We start from the raw sequence: 13,915 nt of genomic DNA, 5'->3' as shown, positions 1-13,915 counted from the left end.
CATAATTCCTCTTCTTAATGCTTGCAAATAATCAGGGTACACCAAATTTTCGTAATATAGACTGTAGAATGTAATTTCATTGGTGTAAAATGTGACTTTGACTTAGATTTTCAAAGTTCTGTGGAAGATTTCTTAGCAGCAACATTTTTTATCGCAGCTCCCAGAGTCTGAATAAGCTGAGCTAGATCTAGAGCATAGCTGTATGCAGTGGCTTCATGCAAACTCACGCCAGCTGGCCGGCGCGGCTGGCTGGATAATAGCTACTGTATGCTATAGCTGTAGGCCTAATATGCAAACTTTGTGTGTGTGTATTTGTGTGTAGATCAACAAAAAGGGCGCATGACGAACTGGCTTGCAATTTGAACTGTAGAATGTTGATAAATGCGTGCAAAATCGGGAGAAAAATTGCGCTACTTTGAAAATTATTGGTTTCCCGATTCGGGCCACCAAAACTTAACATTTTATCAATAATGGTTGCCCGAAGTGAATTTCTGGTGGCCCCGGGCCACCGGGCCACTGCTAATGTCGAGCCTTGGCTATAGTGTAGATATTACCTTTGATTTCCATGAGTATCAAAGCAGTAATTGAATATCCCACAGTCTTTGTTCCATATGTATTAATTGAATTGACATACAGATGCATGATACACAATTCTTGATATTTCAATTGATCAAATTCATTTCGATAGGAAATGAAATCAATTATAGAGTCTTCTGGACAACCCGTGTTCATATTCAATGGAGGAAATTTTCACATAATAAGAGTTTTTTTCGAAACAATGGTAATGCTGATTGAAATTCAATGAATTGTGTAAAAAAATTAAGGCATATTATGTCGACTATCACAATCCTGAATGAACAAGCCAGAATTGATGCATTACAAGTTATGATTCAGTGATCATAAAAAGGTATGAAAATGGCATTAATTTGCTCAATTGGCCATATCTGTTCATGCATGAATGAAAAACGATTCATAATATTGATTTTGTCAGGTGCTCTTGTCTTGGATTTGATTTATAATTTGCTTGATGTTACACATGTGTTTCATTCTGTTGAAAATCAAAACTTCAAAGTTTGCAAATATACCAACTCCATACCAAAGGGGTTATTCTGCTGAGAATCTTCTTCTTTTTATAGAGTGATTATTTCTAAAAGTATTTAATATTTATTGTGTGACTAGGTTTGACTTTGAATTGAGTGAGTATTTTTACAGAGTGTTGATTTCTAAAAGTATTTAATATTTATTGTGTGACTGGGTTCTGACTTTGAATTGAGTGAGTATTTTTACAGAGTGTTGATTTCTAAAAGTATTTAATATTTATTGTGTGACTGGGTTCTGACCTTGAATTGAGTGAGTATTTTTACAGAGTGTTGATTTCTAAAAGTATTTAATATTTATTGTGTGACTAGGTTTGACTTTGAATTGAGTGAGTATTTTTACAGAGTGTTGATTTCTACAAGTATTTAATATTTATTGTGTGACTAGGTTTGACCTTGAATTGAGTGAGTATTTGTTTGACTTTTTCATTCAGTATGCTACTAGATAGACGATTCAGGAAGGAGTGTAAGAAGTATGGTATTGATATTCCATGTCAGCAGGCTAACAAGTATGACAGTATCTTGAGACAGAAACATGTACAGGTAAACCCAGTTATTCAAACATTTTATCAGCCTCAATTAATACAGTGCTTTATCACCCACCTGTGTATAAAGACATCCAGTTTGGTTTTGCTCTTTGATAGTATTTCCCCCATTGACATATGTATTACATGACTTTGTCAATAAAGACCACCTACTCATCAAGACCACTTGTCTTGTCTCCTATTTGTGGTCCTTATATACAGTTTTCACTGTAGTTTGCATTTGAATAATTATATTTCAAATTGCAGTATAGTAAATTTGGGCCAGAAATAAGGCATGATTAATTACCCCAGTGATTCATAGCTTTAGCATGTTCTGGGGCTTAAAATATAAAGCTACTTGATTGATCATAGTTCTGATTTCTATAATTGATCACAATGATCATTGTGTGTGATTAGTCTTAAAATTCAGCCCTATGATTAAATGCTAAGCATTATTTTACAATGCCTTATTTAGCTTATTAAACTTTTGGAATTTTAATTTCTTCATCCTTCGCTCTCCATGTTCATAAGGACAATGTTAATAATGATGTATTTCTGTACTTTGTACTCCATATACATGTTTAAATGCACATTTAATGATGAATTAGAAGCAAGAAATTGGATTTTCTGCGAAACCAGATGACCATACCTTGGCAAAGAGTAAATTCTTTATTATATATATTGATTTTTTATTTGGCAAGAGGAATTGTTTTTTTTTTACATCATTCCACAATGTTTGGGAGAGCAATATGCTTTTTTAATGATATAAAATCAAATTTGATGAATATTAGTAATACCAAGGCCCGTATGTTTTGTTGATTCATTTATTCATTAACCATGAGCTGCTGGGTACTCCTATTGCTTCTTTCCAAATATATTTTACTTTGAATGTATTTCAGATCCTTGGTAGATCAGTGGATATGAGTAGATTACTCTCCCAAAGAATCATCCAATCAATCCTTAAGAGTCTTAAATTGGCAATCTCAAGATTTGAAGGTCATGGCATCAATGAAGGTCTCATTGTAAGTATACAGGTCTTTATTCTTTCCTTGTTTCAATCCTTGTTCAAAGGACTATTTGAAATTAATTTTCCATTTTCTTTGTATAATATAGGAAAGAATATTACACTATGTCATGATTTTTTTTACCGTATTATCAAAAGTATTTGAGAATATTTGCATAAAGTTCTTAACATGGACTATTGAAATAAATTTTGAATTGAATTGAATATTGACTGAGAACAGCATCTATGTCAATGTTCTGCGCAAAGCTAATTCTAATATTCTTTTCTTTTAATCATTCAGATTAAACTTTCAATATGAAATGTACAACATTTTTTAGAATAAGCTATTCAGCCAATGCAATGAACACCAAGTCATGCAACTGGATTCAGCACTGTTGTAGGATAAACATTTGAGTGTACACTATTGACTTTTATTTGTTTCCTTTGAATGTAGGAGCTTGATTGTCTAATCCAGATCAACCAGTTAGCTCATATGATGATGAGTAAACACCTGATGTTACCATCATTTCAATCACTAGTAGAGGAAGCTGATAGTAATGTAGGAGGACCATGTGGGACTATGGCTCTTAATCTAGCCTTAGATCTTAGCAGTGAGATCCTACCTAAATACTGCTTCAATGGAACTACTCAGAGGTAAGCTATACATGATATAGTCGTACACAATTATACAACGCTATGAGAAAGTCTTTGATCGTGCTGTCAATTGCTATTTATTCTGATAGTCCAACCTGATGAATTATTTCCGATATTAATTTTATTTCCTACTTTGAAAGAGACAATTTGGTTTATATCTATTCTTTAAGTTAATATGATTTAAATCTCAATAATCTAGTCCTAGTTTGTCCTCTCCAATCTAAATTCCTGTACTGAAAGATTGCATGATCTGTGATGCCACAAATAAAAAAGTGCACTATTTAATCATTCACTTTACGAAAAAATTTCATGGGTATTTTATAAACATCATATCTTTGTTATGTTTGGTCACATGATGCTATTTGAACAGTTTGAAACCATTGCACTAGAGTAATGTGATATGACATTATAAATGTATATCAATGGAAAAGTGAATTTTTTTAATTTTTTTTTTTTTTTAGGTTGGATTTGAATCAAAAGTTGATACTTACTTTGTTGTAGCCATGTCATGTAGGTGTTATTGTAGATTTTAAATGAAAGTTCATCTTCAAGTGTAGAGAGGGTCAATATTGGCTACCTGCTACTATATTTGGAACTGATTCTGCTGCCTTAATTCTGATTTCCTATGACAGCTCGTAATTCCACACATTAGATTGTACTCATTTGTTAATATTTAATTGATTTCATTATTAGATTGTTCCTAAATTTTGTCTCGTCAATGTATGTCAGGTTTGTTCGTACCAAGCTCATGTTCGTTGAAGAGACAAGCAAGGATAAACCAGCCAATGCACAGCCTGCCTATTACTTTGGAAGCAAGGTATAGTTTCAATGCACATTGTTTTCTTTAGGCACCAAAATGAATCCCACTTAGCATCATTCTTTAGAATGTCAGAAAAATCAGACAAGTTAATAGGGTGAAAGTTTGAACAATATCGGATAAACAATAAGAAAGATATGAATTTTTAAAAGTTGTAAATATTGGTAATCACTTTGCACATTGAGACTTCAAACTGGCTGCATATGTGATGTCATTGTGATGTAAGGCAAGGACTACTCTTCCATGTACTCCAATACATGAAATGGCTAAAATGTCATTTTATAAATATTCAAATTATATTTTTCTTTCATGAGGACATAAAACAGTATACTACATGGGTCATATTTAGATTACTGCCCTAGGGGAATAGGTACTTAGATGAAAACCACAAATCCCTGATAATTTAGTACATGGCCTATGGAAAAGTTGTCCTTTTCCCTTGTCATAATTTACTTACCCAGTTGCCAATTTGAAATCTACATAGTCTTAGGGATCTAAATTTTAGAATAGCCATAACTTTCTTATTGCTTGTCTGATTTCTTTCAATTTTTCACTTTTCGGTCTTATTTATTTTTCTCCATTCCAACACAACATTTTATGACCAAGGCTGGATTCCCCTTTAATACCATTGTAGTAAACAATGAAAATAATTATGTACATATGTAACTCCATTTCATACTCTTTATATCTCTTCTTTTGTTCTAGACCTTGAATGCAGTATATCAGCAGATAGCTGGTCTTTATCAAGGTTTCATGGGAATGGAACACATCCGCATCATGGTTCGTCTCCTTGGATACCAACAGCTTCATGTTGTCGTAGAAGAACTGCTCAAGATTGTCAAAGGCACAGTAAGGGCTCCCTCTATTGTTTATGTATTTTAGAGTTTGTATGACCATATTTATAAGTTTTATTTTTCCTGAAAGGCAAGTGAATCAAACTGCTAAGAAAAATGAAAATTTCATACCATTTACTAATGTATATTAGGATGGCCTTTATACAGATACCCTTTCATCAATAGGTCAGAACTGTAATGTGAATTTTTGTTTAAGAAAAAGAAGGATTTGATTTCAAATTGAAACAGGAATGCTTCAAAGCATTGATTTTTTTGATTTTTTATATTGTGATATATAAATTAAGAGGCTTTTTATTTTTTATTTTTTTTTTTATAGGAGGAAATTATAATTTGTTAACAAATTTTCGGCATTACTCCTATTTGTTTAAGATCAGTATGCTCGATCTGTAAATGAAAATCATAAGATCAGTATGCTCGATCTGTAATGAAAATCATATGATCATAAGTCAGAAAAAATTGGAACCAGTGGGATTCGAACCTCCCATCTACTGCTTTCCGGGCAGCGACTCAACCACCAGGCTATTCTGGTTCACGGCTAAGCCATGATGAACTGGAATTCAAATACCCTCGATCCTCTTCTTACTGACTCATTAATATTCAAATACCGTCCGCCGTGGACAATAGATAGTAAATTAAGAGGCTTTTTTTTTTTATAGGAGGAAATTATAATTTGTTAACAAATTTTCGGCATTACTCCTATTTGTTTAAGATCAGTATGCTCGATCTGTAAATGAAATTCTTGTTAACAAATTGTGATATATATGTTGTAAATGTAAGATGTAAATAATTCATAAGTGTAGTGTGTATATAAAATAAGACTACTTTTCAAAATATTGCATCAAAGATAAGGATGCAGGGTTGTAATAAGGCAGTTAAGGTCTTGAACTGGTGTTGTTGAAAATGGCAGTGGTATATTGGCTTTAAGAACCAATGGTCTGTCAAACTTTAGTCTTGCATTGAGTGGATTCTCATTGATTTCCTGTTGTCCTTGTATAGATCCAAACTTTATGTCTACCTTACGTCAAAGTGCTCCTTCAAGAAGCTATGCCTGCCAAGTGTAAGATGCCAAAGACAGAATATGGAACTCAAGGTAGGATTCTCTTCTCTTTTCCTTCTCCCTATTATCCAAACCTTTTATCATTTATATTTTCCTCCCCCTTCTCCATCTTTCATACACCGCTCTGTCAACATGATTATACCATTGTGATTATCTTCTTCATCATCATCATCATCCTCGTCGTCGTTTTCATCATCGTCGTTATCATCATCTTCATCACCACCACCATCACCATTTTCATCATCGTCATTGCCATCATCATCATCATTATCATCAACAACATCATCATCGTCATCATCATCAGCATCATCATCGTTATCACTTCATTATCATTTTTCAATGTTACGTCTAATGAACAAATAAATCCTTCTCTGGTGACACACTTTCTTCTTAAACATGAAATCCTGAAAGTAATTGTTCATTCTCAGGTCTAGTAGTATACTACTATACACACGTCCAGGATGTCGTCCAGTATTCAGATCTCAAGACACATACCCTTGGTGCTTTCCAGTCAGTAGGCAATGCTGTCATCTTCTTTCATCTACTAGATCAGGTCCTTAATGTGGAGGAAGCCTTTAGTTTGTTCCAGGCATCACCTTTCATGAACATCTTACCCAAGCCTTACTGTGCAAGTAAGTATGAATTGATTATCTTGCCACTTGATGTATATTATGAATTTATAACTAAGAGGGGAAGTTCACCTTGACAGAAGGTTTATTGTTAAAATAGCAGAAAAAATAATAAAAAATCTTGCTGAAGTTTTGAGGAACATCCATCAAAGAATTAAAAGGTTATTAGAATTCTAATTATTTGATTTGTGACGTCATATGCGAGCATCATTCCTACATAGCGAATGGTAAAAAATCAATGAAATGTCATTTTCTCAGAAAATGAAAATGATTTTTTTTGTACCTTTTGTATATCAATAGACAAATCATTTCACACCCGATCATGAAAAGAAAACAAAAATAAGTCATCAGGCACCATTAACAATATTTAATTTATGCATTTTGTATTACATTATATCTGGGGCAGCTGCTCATGTTTGACGTCAAAAATCCCAAAATTAAAATTCTAATAACTTTCTTAATTTTTAACAGATTTTCCTCAAACCTTCACCAATATTTTTAATTATTTTTTTCTGCTATTTTTACAACAAACTTTTTTTTATGGTGAATTTTCCCTTTAATGCATGACTTGTTGTCCTTGGACATTCACAGAATGAAACACTCTCCGGTCAAGATTTCCAGATTTTTGTCTTAGTTATACAAAAACCTTTTGTCCTCCTCTGATCTTTACAGTGTCTTTGAATTTCAGATTTAACTTTGTAATCTTGCTATAAAAAAAAACCTACCTGCACAGAATGTATTATGTAAAGATAATTCACTCTCAGTAGATTGTAGGCTTTAGTTTTTGTATTACTATTGCATTCAATAAGTGAGTCGTTCCCCGGGGGGGGGGGGGGGGGGGGGGGCGCACTCACATATATTGGTGGTACGGGGATGTGCCGCTTTTATGACCCTTTTTTTAAGACCTAATTTTCAGTTCTCTAGATACTCTGAATGACAAGTTCCATTCAGAAGCCACTCCACCCGCTTGCAAGACCCCCTTACAAAATATCTCAGTTCCTTAGCCCTGCCAAAATTGTCCAGCGCAAGCACCACATGCAAGAGATATACGCACGGCTTCACAAGTCCCTCCACTAGCAGCTCCATGCACCGCTAGCACCCACATGCATGCACAGCACTAGCGTGCACCGTACCTACTGTACTGCGATCCCGCTCCATAGACCCTTCTTTTTCACACCGCCCAATATATATTTAGTTCTCAAGACCCCATATTTTACCCTTGTGATCAGTTCCTGAGACCCTTATTTCAGGGTTTCATGAGGTACACCTCCATCAAAATACAATTTGAGTGCCATGTTTAGACTGCACCATGCATGATGTAATTCACATTGTTTTACCTTTCAGAGGGTGAGAAGCTAGAAACCAAGATCAAACAGATGGAACAGAACTACGCACCCCTTCACATATGTCCTCTCATGCAGAAACTTGGTACAAAAGAGGTATGCATCTTCTCACTGTGCACTCAACCCCTATAATACAAAGATTAGTGTTTGATCATACAATTGATGTCTGGGTTTGATTACACACATGAGGGTAACTGGAATAGCATCCTCTATCACTTAGCTCTATCACTTAGCTCTATCAGTCATTATGAGGGACCTAGTAGTCACAATAGGACCTCTTCTATGTTAGGAGATTGTGGATGAAAAAGTAATTTGTTGGGATTATCAAAATTCTAACTATTGTTAGTAATGATTTATGCTTCTGAAATTAAGACACATTCCTTTATGATCATCCATGCAATGTTGTTAATGTTATTAATGTGATCTTGTTGATTTTAATGTTGATGTCACTTTTAATGATGTTGTAAGTTTGATGTTAATAGAAATAACAGTGGTCTTATGGAAAATGTAATCATGTACAGTATTGTTTGGAAACCCAGTATACTGCATTTATTAGCTGTCAACAGTGTAAATCATAATGTCTTTGTACAGACATTTGTGTTGTGTTTGCTAGAAAATAACTAATAATCTGATAATTGTTGAATTAATCTCAAGGTTTTCAATGTTTATTTTGTTATTATTTATGTAGTCAGTTTGTACTATCTGCTTTTAACCTGCAATGAATGGTCCATATTTTGTTCCCTCATCTTAACCTCAGCAACTGCGCAATGCCCAAGAGAATGATCTTCTACTGAGAGAGCGAGGTGCCTGTGGGACTATAATCTTCAAGGAGATTTTAAATCGTATCAGGACATTCCTTGATGATCCAGTATGGAGAGGTCAAACTGAACCAGAGAATGGTGTCATGCATGTTGATGAGAGTAATCTTGAATTCCATCGTCTATGGAGTGCTATCATGATAGTCATCTGTATGCCACTCAATACCAATAACACCAGTGTAGAGTAAGAACAATTAGATGTTTTATTTATTCATACTTTGATGACCTAGTTGATATGTACAAGCCCAGACAACAACTTCAATTACACGATAAGATTTTTCCTAACTTTCTCTCCAATCAAAAGCTTATGGTGAGTGTTCTTTTGCTCATGTTACCCTGGTATTATTAAATAATCTTCCAGCTCACTTTAAAAAATTGATACCTTCGATAAATTTACAAGTGCTCACTTATTCAAACTGTTCCTCAACTCAACAAAGATATCTCAGCAACACATCTTTTTCTTTCCTTTTTTTCTGAAGTGTAAAGTGGCATGTTTACATATTGTGATACATTATGTACTATACAAATATATTTTTGTAATTGTATATTAAGAATGATTATTCAATTGAATGAATTCCAAATTGATGTGTTGATTCTAATCACACTTAAGCCTCTCTGGTCCTTTCTTGTACATCATCAAATTGATATTTAACAAAATACTATTCAATTACTGATACCTATTCAGATGTTTTGTAGGTTCATTCCAGTATAATTGTTTCTTTTTTTATTTGAAAAAAGTCAGTTTCCATATTTTTCAATGAGCAAGGGACTGTAGACTCTAAGCATGCTTTGAATTGCTCTTCTTTATTAATGAAGGCATAGATATTTTTTATTTGACAATTTTATCGAGGTTTTAGGATTAATGATTTTTACGTGAAATCCACATATCATCATCAAACCCAGTCAAATGTTTTCCTAAGATGTACATGTCATTTTATATTTTTTCTGTCTTTGTATCACAGAGAAGGTTATGGAGACGGTCTGAACTGGGCTGGTTGTACCATCATGACACTTCTCAATCAAGCAAGGAAGTATCAACTGTTAGACTTTGCTTCTCATATTCAGAGGGTTAATGAGGTTGATGGCAAGCTAGCTGACATCAATGGCATAGTAAGTCTGCTTTACTTCATTTGATATTTACCTATGTCAACTCTTAATATTAATATTAATTGCTATCCCTTATATGTCTCTAAACAATGCAAAAGCTTTAACAAACAAAATTTTTCAACCTTTGATTATAAATTTTTATATGAGCTTAACAAAAAAAATAGTATAACATGGGTATAGGAATATCATACCAATAAGGAATTCTAAAATCTATCATTGTTTATCAATACATGAAAAATTGTCAACTTTTTATTTTTTTTCAGTGTGTGAAGAGGTATGTTGACCGCATCGGCAAATACCAGACCCTCAACCAACAGATATTTGAGGTTCTTAACAAGGCTCTTGAAATGGGTGAATCTGAAACATCTACATCAAATGTCACATTCTATCAACCTCCTCTCCATGAATCACAAGTCAAGAATATGTAAAGAACAAACAGTATTCTGTATAAACATTGGCTTCATTGAGCTAAGCTCAGTGACCTAACATCAACCTCTTGTCCAGGATTCACAAGTACAGTAAAGAATATGTTTGAATAATCTTCAGAATGAATATTGGATTTAGATCTTGTTCACGGCAATCACCTAAAACTTACCTTCTCTTCAGGAATCTAAAGTCACCAATATGAAAACATAGGTTTCATAATATTTCATCAAAAGATCTCAGCACATGATAGAATTATTCTTTTTGTAGAAAGAGGTCAATTAACGAAAGAGAATATATAATGTTTATGGAAGTTGGTATATCTGTGAATTGTTGAATTCTTCTTCTTTTCTGCATCCAAACCGGTGAATGAATAAAACTTCAAAGTCACATTTAAAAAACTGCTTTTTGTCTTTAGAGGTGGTGTGTGGAATTTTGTGTGTGCTTGGCAACCCTTTTCTTTATTCCATCAAAATGTATTGTCTGTTTGAAATTAATTTTTATCATGGGTTTTGTTATAATTGATCGCTGTTTATTCCACTAAATGTCAGGTACCTAACATTTACATGACTATAGATTCATATTGTATGTTTTGTACTTATTACTTTTTATAATTTATATATTTTGAATCTGTTATGCTACAATTTATATTCATTTTGAGATGATTTTTTTTTGCCGGTTTGAACATTCCTTTAATTTAGTACCAGGCAGAACTAGTCTAAGATTTTCTGGTATCATATGGGTATTTGAATGAATTAGACAAGTTATATGGACTTGGCATCATATAGGCCCTCAGTCAAGCTATTTTGATATCAAGGCCTGAATCTATTGCCAAATATGAGTCTTCCACTTAGTCTTCTGTAGCTATCATATTTTGCTCAGTTACTGCTGTTATATATCTGATATGATAATATTCAATTTACTACAATATTCTACAATGATGCCTTGCTTTAAGTGCCTTCCATAACCAACATTGCTTCATGTGTTCAGCTATGATGAAATAAATGTCTTACATGGTTACATATTTTTCATTGGAAAGCTAATAATTAATCTATCCATATTTTGTTTAGTGTGTAATGATAAACTTGATAAAAAGATATGAAATATGTTGAAATATGGGAAGAATGTATGTCACATCTAGCCTTACTTACATAGTTTGATGAATCATTCTTAAATTATGCAAGATTGTAATTTGATATACAGGATACAACTACTAGCCAAACAATGATCAGAATAATTTCAGTGGAGATATTATTAACTTAGAATGTATATTTTATATTGAGAATGATGATTTATATACATGTACATTATGTATCAAAGTCTATCTCATATACTAGTATATCTGTTCATATACCAAGTTTAGGAAAAAAATATTAGAATGTAAAAGACTTTTTTATCATACTTATTTCTTTACAATGTTGCCAGCCTTCCATATTCATATTATTTTGCAACAAAGATCAAGAAAATGTATTTTAGTTAAAGTACAACAAACTGAACAAAGCCTTGTAATTTTTGCTGCATGTATTAATATTTTGAGATCATGCTATCTTATTATTTCACCATGTCACAATTCAACATGTCATATCATTCTTTATACAACCCCTTCTTCATATTTTGTGTATCACTAATTGACCATACACAGTAATCTAGCTAAATCCACAAGACTTGTTATCTGCACCCCCTCCATTTTCAAATGTGTTATTTGTGCCTCTCTCTTTTTCGAAATTTTGGATCCGCCACTGTACATGGGCTATGTACAGATATGAATATTATATGAATCACTATATGAATTGAAATATGATTATTCAATGCCATTAATGAAAAATTGAGCTTTTAATTCAAAGTATTATTAATGATTTACTTGCTTATGTAGTGCCTAACATGTACCTTATCAGGAGTGTTGTGCATCAATGTAACATAATATAATGAATGAAAATCCATATTTTATTTTAAAAAAATAAATCTGAGATTATAAATATTCAGAAAATTCCTTTTTTTACCGATTGATCGTGGGACCGGCAGCCTCTGTGCAGTGCCAGATCGATGAGGCTCTATCCCTTAAATATTGAACGCCAAACAGGGTAGCAGCAACTTCCATCTTTTTACGTCTTTTGGTCTGACGCGGCCGGCATTTGAACTCATGACTTCCAAATTGTGAGACGGACACTCCACTAACTGAGCCAACACATCATTCGGTGCAGAGCAATGTTTTCCGGGAGTTTCACTTATGCAGTTAACCCTCCTTTGCTAGAAGGGTATTCAAGACTTACTAAATAAGACCTGATAATCAGAGGCCACTGTACCAGGGTGTAGCATAGTTAAAGGTCAAGTCCACCCAAGCAAAATGTTGATTTGAATAAATAGAGAAAAATCAAACTAGCATAACACTGAAAATTTCATCAGAATCGGATGTAAAATAAGAAAGTTATGGCATTTTAAAGCTTTGCTTATTTTTCACAAAACAGTGATATGCACAACTCCATGAGATGCACATGAGTCAGTCGATGATGTTCATCACTCACTATTTCTTTTGTTTTTTTATTGTTTGAATTATACAATATTTCATTTTTTACAGATTTTACCATAGGGACCGACATGACTGAATTATATAGTATTAAACAATTCCACATGTTCAGGGAGGAATTATTCACCGTTTCACTTGATAATGAGGAGAAAATTTGAATATTTCATATAATAAAATACAAAAGAAATAGTGAGTGGATGACGTCATCAGTCTCCTCATTTGCATACCAACCAGGATGTGTATATAACTGTTTTGTGAAATTAAGCGAAACTTTAAAATGTCATAACTTTCTTATTTTACATCCGATTTTGATGAAATTTTCAGTGTTATGCTTGTTGGATTTTTCTCTTTTTATTCAAATCACTTTTTTGCTGGGGTGGACTTGTCCTTTAAATATGCTATGTATTTCAAGGAAAATTCCTGCTAGGATCCTATTAACATTTCCTGGGTTGAGTGCAGCATCTATGGATATATTTCCTGCTGTAGGAAATCAATGGCCTTAGGCAGGATTGGAACTCATGACTCTCTGTTTAAAAGACAAAGACAAAAAGAAGCTGCTGAAAACTGCTTATCTAATAAAAGAGAGCCAATGGAGTAAATTAGAAAGTCAAAAAGGGGCCTAAGCTTTCGATCCTAGCAGAATCTTCGTCGGAGGCAAAATTTAGCCTCCGACGAAGATTCTGCTAGGATCGAAAGCTTAGGCCCCTTTTTGACTTTCTAAAAGACAGAGTCAGAAACTCATAATACTTTAAGATAAGTTCTGTGTATAATCTTCAACTTTCATGCTTAAAATCAACCTAGTGTAAGACAAAAAAGTGTTATCCACAGGGACAAATAGACAACTTATAAAGAGGAATCATAAGCAAAAAATTGTAACATTGTAGGAATGTTACATGTATATTGTTTTGTAGACTGTCAGACAGATTTCACATTGTAATAATATATACTATATAATGACAAAGATTTAATTAATCTTGAAGAAATAGTATCAATAGAACTTGTATAGTTTAATATCTTATGTATTGGTGGCTATTTTTATGATTGTTTTGTGTTGTAATTAGAATT

At 33.2% G+C, this 13,915-nt stretch overlaps 1 protein-coding gene across 1 annotated transcript in view; it reads left to right on the top strand.

Moving 5' to 3' along the window:
- LOC129258013 (cytoplasmic FMR1-interacting protein 2-like) overlaps window positions 1-13,382 on the top strand; it is a 31,708-nt gene extending 18,326 nt beyond the window's left edge. Inside the window, exons 15-25 of the mRNA XM_064096112.1 lie at window positions 1,532-1,640; window positions 2,521-2,643; window positions 3,079-3,278; window positions 4,008-4,095; window positions 4,801-4,944; window positions 5,946-6,039; window positions 6,435-6,638; window positions 7,980-8,074; window positions 8,736-8,980; window positions 9,759-9,906; window positions 10,167-13,382. Of these exons, the coding sequence (XP_063952182.1) occupies window positions 1,532-1,640; window positions 2,521-2,643; window positions 3,079-3,278; window positions 4,008-4,095; window positions 4,801-4,944; window positions 5,946-6,039; window positions 6,435-6,638; window positions 7,980-8,074; window positions 8,736-8,980; window positions 9,759-9,906; window positions 10,167-10,331 (1,615 nt within the window). The 3' untranslated portion in view covers window positions 10,332-13,382. The remainder of the gene's footprint in view (window positions 1-1,531; window positions 1,641-2,520; window positions 2,644-3,078; window positions 3,279-4,007; window positions 4,096-4,800; window positions 4,945-5,945; window positions 6,040-6,434; window positions 6,639-7,979; window positions 8,075-8,735; window positions 8,981-9,758; window positions 9,907-10,166) is intronic.
- The last annotated feature ends 533 nt before the right edge of the window (window positions 13,383-13,915 follow it).

The sequence above is a fragment of the Lytechinus pictus genome, chromosome 3, assembly GCF_037042905.1.
Source record: "Lytechinus pictus isolate F3 Inbred chromosome 3, Lp3.0, whole genome shotgun sequence".
NCBI lineage: Eukaryota > Metazoa > Echinodermata > Echinoidea > Temnopleuroida > Toxopneustidae > Lytechinus > Lytechinus pictus.
This window is presented reverse-complemented; position numbering and strand designations above follow the sequence as displayed.